This window comes from Hydractinia symbiolongicarpus, chromosome 12 (genome assembly GCF_029227915.1).
Source record: "Hydractinia symbiolongicarpus strain clone_291-10 chromosome 12, HSymV2.1, whole genome shotgun sequence".
Taxonomy (NCBI): Eukaryota; Metazoa; Cnidaria; class Hydrozoa; order Anthoathecata; family Hydractiniidae; genus Hydractinia; species Hydractinia symbiolongicarpus.
The window spans coordinates 10,241,045-10,254,060 of NC_079886.1; the positions used below are offsets into that span (position 1 = coordinate 10,241,045).

The 13,016-nt window shown below is 34.3% G+C and overlaps 1 protein-coding gene across 1 annotated transcript; it reads left to right on the forward strand.

Moving 5' to 3' along the window:
- Positions 1-2,646: 2,646 nt before the first annotated feature.
- On the forward strand, positions 2,647-8,777 carry LOC130622017 (deleted in azoospermia-like). The gene is made up of 9 exons (XM_057437411.1): positions 2,647-2,984; positions 3,064-3,129; positions 3,236-3,327; positions 3,445-3,499; positions 3,758-3,814; positions 6,123-6,159; positions 6,440-6,765; positions 7,052-7,288; positions 7,495-8,777. Exons 1-9 carry the CDS (start codon positions 2,982-2,984, stop codon positions 7,777-7,779), a joined length of 1,158 nt encoding a protein of 385 aa, XP_057293394.1. The 5' UTR covers positions 2,647-2,981; the 3' UTR covers positions 7,780-8,777.
- The last annotated feature ends 4,239 nt before the right edge of the window (positions 8,778-13,016 follow it).

The window sequence follows — 13,016 nt, forward strand, 5'->3', positions numbered from 1 at the left end:
TATGTAGCCCCTGCCTTTTTTATATCCTTGTATATTTCTTGCTGTAAAATTTTACGAACATTTAGCTTGTATTGCTTTTATTCTTGATGTAAAAAACAATAATTCGAAACTTTGACGGAAACACAAAAATTGGATTAAACCACAGTTTTAATAGACTTTAGCAGAACAGCATTGTTCAGAAACTACTCCTTTTTCTAAATTTAAATGAGTGGGTGGGGCGATTTCATGTTTATTGTGTCCCACCGAAAATTATGTCTATGTTATGAAATCCGACTGATTTCAAATTTGCAAGTAACACTTAAGATATACAATCTCAAATATTGAGCATGTGAATATTGTCAATTTAAAGATATAAATATGAAAATGTTTTTACTCGATGTGTCCAGAAGAATTTCATGCGGGAAAATTAATTGCTAGGAATATTCAAAAAGTGTTTTTTTTTAGTGGTTCATGTAACAGCGTAAAAAACAACGAGCACATGAAGATGTTCTGTTTTGTTTGTATTGTACGTTCGCTTTCTGAAATAGAATGTTCCTCTTACTTTGCGGTAGTAAGCAAGTATTTGATTATTATAATGGTCTCTAAAATAGAAAAACAGTAGCCTTGTATGTTCCTTGCCTTTTTGACATCAAGACAGGGCTAGCAGTTTTGACATCAGGTAGCAAATTCCGAGGACGAAGATGGAAGAAGAGTTCAAAATTTGTGGATATGTCTGTCTTAATGCTCTAGAGTACCGAATAATCATCCTCGATGCCCTCTCATTTTTTTAAATTTAGGGTTTTTATCGAAAGATACATCTGTTCTATTGTTTTTAACATCAATTATTTCACCCACCCCTAATTTTCAATACACCTCCACTCCAACCCAGCGTTTATTCCGGTCCTCTCTTTATGCTTCAACAAGTAGTTTCTAGTTAGAATTATTTTCATTTGCCAATCGGACTTCCAAATCAATTGCGGAGGGGCTTGTTAGGTTATTCGAAGAAATCAGACAAGATCTTTCATTTCTTCCTGACGATTTGTATTTTTAAGGTAGAGGCGACAGAATACTCTCTACTAAGATGATACGAAATGTACACACAACACAACACAATTATTTCCTCGCGAGGCTACCTGTTGCAAATTATACATTTTGTGATGTCCGTATACTCTATAGAGGTGTAAATGATGTTCCACCTGGTGAACATGCTACGGTGTAATGATTTGATGAAGGTGTTAAATTTTTAATAAAAAAAAAATAAAAAAAACGCGCGAGATCAATTTTTAGGAATATAAAAAGTACAAGGATTGGAATTGTGTTATTTTTGTATTCTTAAAAATCCTGATTCAGTTTTTGTCATCTGTATTCATAAGTCGATTATTTTAATGATATTCTACAAATTTAACTTATTGTTACGTTATAACAATAAGTTAATGTAGTCATGTAGTCAGTTAAACTTTTTCGCTTTCTAGTGATTTTTAGGCTTGAATGAGCAAACCTCTGATATCGGAAAGCAAAAAAACTATGTGAAGAACAAGGTTGTTTTATCAAAATTCATGTTGCTGGCTGTGTTTTGCCAACTAACCCCCTTCGCAGAACCCTCGTTGAGAGCAGTACCAATAATAACTGAAAAGCTTATCCTTGGTGAATAATTTCAATAATAATAAAAATAAAAATAATGAATCCTTTCTTATTATTTAAATCCTGTCGTAGGCCCTGGGTTTAATAGATCAATTTTCTTGTAAACCTTTACTTGTGGCAACACATTGTGTTTTGTTTTCTAATCTAGCGGTAGCAGCAACATCTTTTGTGTCAGCATTGTTTCGCTGTCAAATTGATTACGAAAGGATACCGTTAAGCGATCGGTGCTTTTGACGCTGGCCCCAGCGCAAAAAAGCGGCTTCATTTTGAAGTTTTTTAATACTATTGTCAGGCTTTGTTTACATCTTTTGTCTCAAAATTTTAATTAATTGACAAAAAAACCTCTAACGTCCGCCTTAACGGAAATTGTTTACCAAAAACATTCTAATAATATGCAATCATCACTACCCCCTGAAATTTAAATTTGTTTATTGTTCGGTGGTAATAATGACACATTCGACGGTAGAAAAAAAAATAAAAGACAATGACGTCATGAACTGAATCATTCAATTTTTCTCGAACAGCATTTAACCAAAGCTAGTAACAGGAAATGGAACAAAAAAAAACGTTAGCCATAATTTTTAACACAGATAACGAAAGAAAAACAAATAAAATATTCATTTCCGAATTAACAAATTCTAACGTGTTTTGATGCGGTGATATTGTTTTTTGCTGAAATGTTGTTTATGGTGTGTTATAACATGTAAATTATAAGTTATTAAAAATTGTGATTATAGTTGTTTTTCTATGGTGTTTTTTGCATGGTTTTGTTCTGGTAAATAGGTAAACGTTAACATAGAAATATGTATATTACACTTTTCGCGCGAAAATTAATTTCTTAAAATATTTCACGTGCACGTATCGTGTATGTTAAAGACGGGTGCTTTATTTTTATAAGTGTTGATTGTTTTGACCGCACAAGAAATCACCAGCAGTGGAAGAAGATGTAGTGTTAAAATTTGCTAATAACGTCATCTACAAAATTATGAAAGATCATCCTTATGAAACTTTTGACAAACTTATCGTTTATATTTTAGATTAGAAAGTAGAATTGAACACCCTGGTACTAATAATAATAGTCGATCGGGAATAAATTGATGACACAAAAGTTAAAGCAAGATTCAATTTAAGTGTTGCAATTTTAAGCGTGCCGATGAAATTGCATTCTTGTGAATTATATGAAAAGAACGTTAAATAATTCTCTGGGGATTGAAAAACTCATGAAGAAAAAAGAAGGTATAAAACGAATTCATTCATACGCGCAGGATTAGTCACACGTTGCTTTAATTGACAAAGGACGTCAGTTTTGTGCTTCACAAGAAAAGGGAATTTCCAAAAGAAGCCTTCATTACCCTAAAATAATGGTAAGCTTTTACGATTTCTGATTATTGTTTCATTATTTGCTTGGCCTTTTTATAATACATGATGCTTGTTAATTATAAGGCTGATGTTGTAAAATACGGAATACAAATACCAAATCGAGTTTTCGTCGGTGGTGTAGCCTTTGATGTAAGTGATTTTTATGTTCTATTTGTTGCGCACGTAAACGATTCATCAAGTCCGTTACGTGGTTAAAAAATGTGGTTGGACGTGTATATTTTCATATCATGTTTAGACCAAGGAGGATGAACTTAGAGAGTTTTTTTCGAAATATGGAAAGATCAAAGAGTGTAAAATTATTAAAGATAATCAAAGTATTAGCAGAGGGTAAGAAAATTTCTCCTGTCTTATAAAATAATCCCATAATACAACATGACGTAAGCAACGGCGCCGGAATTAGAATGTGCGTTCATGTTCTATATCGAGTGTGTTTTTTTATTATAGATTCGCTTTTGTCACGTTTGAAAGCAAACATGATGCAATACAGACTCAACAGCTGGTAAAAAAACAATTTTGACATCCTAAACGATAGTTTTCTCGGGGGAGAAATGATGTATAGAACGATTTGTGATAATTTTGCAATCATGTTTTAATTCAGTAATAATATTTACGTAATTATCTGTAATTATAACTTATCTTGGCGCATATCCTCACACAGTAAATAAGAATTTTCGCGACGGTTAGTTGAGCGTTTATGATATTATTTCCCCGTGTTGACGGCTTTTATTTTAGCGGTATATATTTTTTTCTTTCGCAGGGGACGGTGTTCTTCAAGCAGAAAAAGTTGAATTTAGGTCCAGCTATTCGACAGAAGGTATAATATTTTTTTTCTACCTATCCTTTCTTCATTTTTCTGCAATGACAAATAATTAATTATTAAAACCAGGCGCCTGTTTTACGTCACATTGTCTTGAGCCTTTGTCATTTTCCGTGCTTAAAATAGTTTGCATAATTTTATAACGTGATTTTTACATTGCCAAAGCTTTAACAAATTTAAAATCTAAAAATGTGAATAATAACACACAGTCTAAGCTATGTATAGTTTGTAAGTTATTCCTAGCTACCAAACAATCTAGCTTTATAGCTATGCTTATGGAACTAACTAGCTATCCAACACTGCTTCAAGGTTAATAAAATGAGTATGCTACACTAAGATATAAGAGACAGGTATCTACATAAGAGAAATGCATCCCCAATCAGGGAGTTTACTCCACTCAAGATATGTGCATAGTTTTGCCTGATTTGAGGGACTGTAATATACTGATTGAAATATATAGCTATATATACTAGCCTGATTTCCTTTCTTGACATCTTTATGTTTTTGTTGATAGATAACAATACTTTTCGTTTATTCTTGGCTTTTAATACGTCATTTTGAGTGAATATATAGCTATACATTTTGTTATTTTTTTAACCTTTGCATAAATTTATGGAAGACTGTCTCGTATGAATATATATGATCAAAGATAAACTAAATAGTATTTGTAATATATATATATATATAACTAGTCAATATTCTTTGTAGAAAATTCCACTTAGGCAGGAAAACCATCACTAGAATTTTAATGACGTCAGCAAGGACACATTATACACTTACTTTGGGATTTTTTTACCTGTTTCATCTGTTGTGTAGGGCTTGTATAGGATCATGTGCGTTTAACGAACATTTAAGAAGATAATAGGGGTTTTAAAATTTTTAAAAGACCTGCTTTATATAGTACTAAATTTTTTTTAAAAAAATTGGTTGTAAAGTTACTGTTGTATAGAGCTTAAACACTGATCAAAAATATATGCAGGATAATGTTTTGAAGAACAGGAAGAGATATATTGAGGTTTAAGTTATTTAGCCTTAAACAAAAAGTGCAATGCAATGGCTTCACTAATGATAATTTAATTATTGACGTCAAACTAATGTATTAACAACAACAAGTAGCAAATTTTCTGTTACCTAATGTCACATAATAAGATCTGCCTTACTCGAGTCAAAGACAGACACAGTCTTCATATTATATAGATATATAGAAATATTCTCTTTAGTGGCAATTCAATGTGGGTAAATTGGGGAGATGGCACATCGTGTGGGATGTTGCAAACAGTTGTCTGATAGGGGCATAGGCCCTAATAAGCTCTTCTTAGCTCTTCTTAGCTCAAAATGAGCATTTAATACTCCAGACTCCATTCTAAGCCATTGTCCATCCTGGAATCTATAATGGAGGCTAGCCATAGCAGTACATAGTACAAAGATTGTTTACAGACAGTTTGTATCCAGAAAGCAGTCAGTTTTTTAATTTTAATTGCCATTAATTTCTTTTATAGATCTGTAAAAGTAAAAAAGTTATAATTGTATAAAAAACATTGTTTTCATGCAAAAATGAATATGTATTTTTAAGTTATGATGTTTAACAAGTCTTTTTATTTTTTTTAAAAGTTCTTTTTGTTCTCAAGATATTCACATTAAAGAATTTTAGATTTATTTATGATGTCATATATTTAAGTGATAGCAAATTTTAACATTTTCAGTCATCAGTAATTTTAAACCTGGTAAGGGATGTGCACTAAACTGTATCAATGCATAGATATTATAAAGCTGAATTGGCCACTTTTTGGCAAAATGACACTCATTTGCTCGTCCCAGGTCTCTTAATTTTTTTGCTGATGACCCCATAACTTGGGATCTGCATGCAATCAAATTTTGTGAGTAAATATATAGAGCCTATACAAGCTTACATGGGTGAAATAGTGAAACATTTTAGCAAGTCATACACAGGTGTACGTTTCTGATCAGAGACTACATCACATGGTGATTTTGGTGTGCTGCATTATTTTATATCTAATGTTGTGTATCCTGCAGGTACTATCAGAAAACAGAGACCATATTTTAATGAGCTCAAAGAGTCAAATTTCCTGAAATTGTATTGCATTTTTATTTTTGTCTGGACGATAGCATAGTTCTACCATGACTTTTTAGTATTATATAGCAGTATAAAATCAAAGATTTTGTGGGAATTTTTATTGACCAAACACATCTCAGCAGCAAGTATATCAACCAAAAAAAAAAATTTTATATAATTTTTTTAGCCATAATTCGGCACTTTTTAAATTTTAGCGTTTTATATTTTTAGGGAGTTGTATTCAATGGAGCGAAAGAGGTTGAAAATGGTATGACATACTTAAAACTAGACTGACATGTTGGTAATTTGTATTGTGTGCTTGTCACAAGTATGTATGCAAGACTATATATATCCAAAATTTTAGTCAGCTAGTCAAACTTAACCTGTTTGTTTTGTCACAAAAACAATGTGCATTCATACTAAATCAAATTAGTAGTTTCCTCCTCCTTGAGTTTCCAATATTATTTTATATCACATGTTAGAAAATCTAAAAAGAAACTAATTTATTAAAAGCTGAACATCATTCCCATTTCCATATTTCTTTATAGAACCTGTACTTTCAACTGGCGTATATATACACCCAAGTGGTTATTCCTATACTGTAGCACCAAATGGAGTTTGGTACTTCCACAATTCTGATGGAACTCCGCCTTCAGTTACCCCTGGTACACCTCCAATGGCGTACACATCAAATATAGTACAGAAAACTCAGAATCATGCGCGTCGAAGTAGCACTGGTAGCTCTACATGTGGTTCAGTTTCGCCTTCCACAGTACAAGATACATTACCTGTTTTTCATGGTGCACCACCAACAGAATTAGCTCCCATAACTGCTCCTGCACCTCATATTTTGCACCCACACACCTCATATCAGGTTTGTTCGTTTTGTAAGATATGGAATAAATTTCTTCCCGTGATGTGTTTTATATTGCTGTCAATAGTTATAAATCTGCCCAGTATTGTCATTTTCGACTGCAAATTTTGTAAATGTGCAAAACGCGTAGATATAGTGGGAAAGTGACCATCAGGCTGTGATGTCGTGCTGTGCTGTAATGTGCTTATTAATTTCTGACTTCAAAAATAACTTTTCTGTTTAAAGAAAACCAGTATGTCATAGAGAACTGGTAATTCTAACTCATTATATTTAATTTTATTTACAGGGGAGAAGTTACGTGTCAAACCCTCCAACCTATGGAAGCCCAAATATTCATGTTGCTTTTCAAAATATGTCGATATCTTCACACATTCCATCCCATGGTGCGCCTACGAATCAAGTACATGTTGCTCCTGCTGGTCCAGGGCATCATCCAATGCATTACACACGGATGACAGAAATGTATGTACCATACTACCCTCAGGAAGGAAAAGTTGTCACCAGCTGTGACGGGGGCATGCAGGTAAAAATTAATTTTCAGTGTTTTCTCAGCAAAATGTAAAAATAAAACTAGCGTTTGTCTTTAACCAATGTTCTTTAGGTAAACGCCTCTAATTCAAGAAGTGTGGATTGTCGTATTTCTCTCTTTCACTTAATAGGATGACTCATTCGCTTTTGGAATACACGCTTTTTTATAAGAATATCAAAAATGTTATATTTTTATTTCAGCGGATGAACGAACATTATTTGACTGGATGTGCTGTACAAAAACCAGAATACCATCCAATGATACCTTCCACTCTTTCCCATGCTAAAGGTCCTTATATGTATCCCCCATATTGCACTGATCCCTCTGGTCCTACGTACATCTATCCACATCATGACCCTGTAATCATTAATGAAATGCAACCTGGTATGTACAAGAAATTTATTACAAAACCAATGTATGTAAAAACTATTCCTGAAGTAAGCTGTAACCAAGACCATAATAATTCCACTTTAGCTGTGCACTAGCGTTTAATCGGATGCCAGTTCTATTTGGTAAGGCTAAAATAAAATACCTATTTTAAAATGTCTCTCAAATTTTATTTCACCATTACTGAAGCAGTCGCATTTTCATTATACTTCGTTTCTAAATATCAGATTAGTGTAGTTGATCCTAAAGAATCACAGAAAATTAATGTTAAAAATAAAATTTAGTTTGTTAAGATTAAAAGATTTTGTTCATCATTTATACATTTTTTATGTTAAATAAAAAAATAAATATGATGTACATATATTATTAAATAACTTTTAAAAATTATATTTCTCATGTTGTAGTTTGTATCTGTCGTAAAGTGACCAGTCTATTTGTGTTTTTTAATGTACGTATTATTTTACGAACTTTGTATTTTTATCTTTATTTTTATGATGCATGTTTATTTTTATTACTGCTTTATAATTACACGCTCAATTTCTCTAAAATAATTTCCATCATTCCTTCTTTAACCCTCTCCTCTTTCCTCGTCATTAGTTTCAAAACGTCCCCAATTTATTCAATCACCCTTCTTATTCCCACAGTTATACCTTTCTAATAAATTAGGAAATACTGGCGCAGTGTTCACGATGTTCGTGTTTGTCTTGTTGAGCTCTTAGGTCGCTTAAATGTAATGTGTTGTTCATCCTTAAAAATGTTATAAACAACAAAAACCAACTTATTTATCCGGCTTCTCCAAAGTTGTTCCAATCGAATGAAGGATAAATAATTCTGGTTTTTGGTTCCATAGTTCTTAAATTATTTAAAAAAAACAAGCTTTTATGCAATATATTAAAAGAAAATTATAACGAAATATAAAAATCTTAGTTACGAAATATTTTAGATCATCTTTTTTAAAGATAATCAGTGTGTATCTTTGCCTAGTTAAAATTAGGCTATTGTACAAAAAAATTGTGTTGTATGTATTGCTATGAGTAATTTATAATGTAAGCTGTATTTATGACAGTAAATTTGTACCGTGTATAGTGTGTCAAAACCTGCGTTTTCTTTGTCCCACCAACTAATCATGAGGTACTACATTTGTTACTAAAACTAGTTTAAAATTAAACTACGACTGGAGTAAAAAAGTGGATGTGTTTCTCGTCCGCACATTTAATGACATTGTGTGGGTACCGCAATCACCATACTGTTCTAGTGCGGGTGTGTTTCAATTAACAGTAACTGAACTTTTATTATTTGAATTTAATTTCGTATGTATGACCAAGGCCGGTCACGTGGTTGTGTTTAAAGAGGGATTTTCACGAAGCGAATTGAACGGCGAATTGTATCTGAGTATGCGCAGTTTTGTTTATATTAATTTTGCATCGATATATTCGCTTTGAAAAGTAGAAAAGTTCCTACTTTTTCGCGGCAAAAGGTTTCGCTGCTAATTTTTGACCAATCAGAACACGGTTAACTAATGTAAACAATGACTATGGCGGCTAATTTATTTTGTCGTGAAAATTAAAAAGCGAATTCGCCATCGAATTGGTCGTTCAATTCGCTTCGTGAAAATCCCCCTTGAAGGGCGTACAAGGCATCGAAGCGCTCACAAGTCAATTAGTTCTTGAACCGTACACGTTAAAACATGTTTGTCCACAATTCACTCAAAATGACTGAGAAACAAGAAGCGTCAATGGACACAAATAACGCTGAACCCGACATACTACAACATCTAACAAACTACTTTGACCGTAAATTCCAAAAACAGAACGAAAATCTGGAACAGAGGCTTACCACTGGATCGAAAAACTGGGAAAAACGTCTTCTGGAGCAGCACAAGATCAGTAAAACCGAATTTACATTCAGAGGTAATAAAATACAACATCAATTCAATAGCGATTTAATTCAAAGTCTAGAAATAATAAAACAACTAGTAAAAGATGGTTCGATTGCAAGATCTTCCAAAAAGATTGATAATGTCATAGATGATCTCCACAAGCGAAACAAATGTATCCGTTTCGCAGATAAATCTCCGGCTGGATGGGCTGCTGTCGACGAATACTTACCCGACGATCTTGCCAGCAATTCAGAGGATGACAAAAAGATGAAGGCTGCGGAAAACCGGGCTCTGAACAAGAAAAAGGCGACCGAGAGAAAGTCGCAGCATCAAAATTTATCCCCTTCGTCTCACAATCTGCACCTCCGGGGAGGCCTATCTACGGGCTATCTCAACAGAAACCAAGATTCGCGAATCAATACCAGCGAAGTTACCCACAGCGATCTCTGTTTCGGATGCGGAAAACAAGGACATTGTCGAAAGGACTGCCCTGACCTCAAACAACCCTAAAGAAAAGGCAAAAGTTAAGTGTGATACTGTTTATTCTTATTCGCGCCAAGCTAATCCTCCACATACCGTGAAGGGCAATCTCAGGCGGCGTCTACCTTACTGGGAGAACATATGCACTAATAAAACTATTTTAGAACTTATAAAATACGGATACAAAATTCCCTTTTTCACCACCCCTAAAAAGGCTTCTTTCAAAAACAACTGTTCGGCTCTTGACAATGAAGATTTTTTAAATAAGGAATTACACGAGTTACTTAAAACCGGAAGAATAAAAGAGATGGCTACTGAGCCACACGTGGTTAATCCACTGAGCGTTAGTTCGTCCAAAAATAAGAAGAAACTTATTCTTGACCTGAGATACGTAAATAAACACGATTTTCAGAGAATTTGTTGGGGAAAATGGTTTTGTTTAAATTTGACATAAAACAAGGCTATCATCACATAGAAATTGCTCCAGAGCATCAGAAATATTCAGGATTTTCTTGGGTAACAAATGGCGAAAAAAGGTATTTTGTTTTTACAGTCCTACCGTTTGGTCTCTCTTCTGCCCCCTTTATTTTCAAAAAAAACAATGCGAGTCCTCGTAAAACACTGGCAAGAACATGCTATAAAATTTGCATGTTTTTTTTTTGATGACGGCGCTGGCACAAGCAATACCTATGAATCGACTTTGAGGGCGTCAAACTTCGTCCGAGGCTCGCTTAAGAAATCTGGATTTGTCGCTAACAACGAAAAATCTCTGTGGAGTCCCACTTAAAACATGACATGGCTCGGCATTAATCTAGATCTGAAGAAAAAACTTTTTTCTATACCTTCCCAGCGATTAATTTTTACTCTTTCGAGTTTACAATTCATTCTTGATTCCCTACCGTACACGTCAGCATAAAAATAAGCAAAATTTTGCTGAAAAATCACGTCCATGAAATTTGTTATAGGCAATTTGGCCCAACTGAAAATTCGACGAGTTTATTATCTAATCGCGAATATCATGGGACTCCCGAATGAACATGTCACACGCTTCAGAAGCTTTGGAAGAACAATCTGCTAAAACACTGAGAGACCAATGACACGGGGAAATACTCCCTGGTTAATCGTTTGTTCTGATGCGAGCAATACAGGGCTGGGTGCACACACGTGGCACAAGAATAGAATGCATATTTCTATTAAGAATTTCACACTAACGGAAAGCATAATGCACTCCACGTGGAGAGAGCTATACGCTATACAATATTCGCTACAATCATTAAAATCAGTTTTAAGCAACAAAGCAGTACTTTGGAAGACAGATAATTACGCGAGCCATTGTATAATAAAAAGAGGCAGCTCAAACTAAAACTTACAGAATTGGCAGAAAATATTTTTGATATTTGTAAGAAACCAAAAAAAAGATTTAAATGTCGAATGTGTCCCAAGAAACCAAATTCAATACGCTGATAAATTAAGTCGTTATACGGACACAGACAATTGGGAAATCACAAAAAGCTTTTTTGAATACCTAAACAGTCTCTGGGGTCCATTCACCGTAGATAGGTTTGCTAATGGCGAAAACAAAAAGGTTGGCAGGTTCAACTCAAAATATTATTGTCCGGAAACTGAATGCGTAAACGCCTTTAATACCTCGGGGGAAAACGAAAATAATTTACTCGCGCCCCCGATTCAAAGTATATCAAAGGTTTTAAAGCACATGCAGACCTGCAAAGCTTCGGGCACACTGGTGGCCCCATACTGGCCTTCGGCAGCTTTTTGGCCATTTTTAACTGATTCAACCGGGGACTTCCAAAAATTTATTAAAACTTCAGGATCTTTGACAATCCCAATTTATGCGTTACTCAAGGAAAGTGCAAAAAATCCGCCATAGGTTCAAAGCATTTTAAAAGCAAAATAATAGCTTTCAAACTGCAATTTACATAAACCGAATCCACAGGGACAGCGACGGTGTCGTCACTGGACTAAGACATGCAGTCACTGGACACACAAAACCACTTAAAATCAATAGGCAATGTTTTTTACATTTTAGAACTCTTTACAAGTCATTTTTTGCAACATTTGGAAAATGAAACTTTGAGGCATTTAGCAGAAGATCTACCAGAATATATCTTAAATTTCAGGGCAAATAACACGATAAAAACGTACTATTGTTCTTTTAATTCATGGAATACATGGTGTCAAAAATATTCTGTATCAAAATTACCAGCTCACCGCTAACAGTTGCGTTGTACATACTTAACCTAACCCAAATGAACAATTCTTATCCTAAAATCGAAATCGCATTCTACGCTATCCAGTATTTTCACAATTTGACAGGCTACAAACGCCTCAAACTCGCAAGAAAGACAAGAACTTAGAACTTTTAATATGTTTTTCTTGGGATTCTGTGGCTTTCTTAGGTTTTCGGAAATTAGTAATCTGAAAAGATGTGACGTCAATTACAAAAATAGCTTTATGAAACTGTTCATAGCGAAAAGCAAAACAGATATCTACAGAGAAGGACACTGGGTTTACATCAGCGCTTGCGGAGATGTGATCTGCCCAGTATATAATTTAACTGAGTATTTGAAGTATGTACCTACTGAGCCTGATTCCTATCTGTTTAGAGCGGTCACAGTTACATCAAACAACAAATTCGGAAGCTTTAAAAAGATGAACCGCCCAATCAGCTACACAACAACAAGAGAAAATGCACTCGATGCACTGGCATCAATCGGATTGGATAGGACAAGATTCGGATTTCACAGCCTACGTGCTGGAGGAGCAACAGCAAGGGCAAGTGCAGACGTCCCAGACCGTCTTTTTAAACGACATGGTAGATGGCAGCCAAAGATGGTTATGTGGAGGACGACGCAGAGCATTTACTATATGTTACAAGGAATCTAGGTCTTTGAAACACCTACCAACCCTAACTTTTTCGTACATAACTACTACTACTAGTCGAAGTTCTTTGAGTCT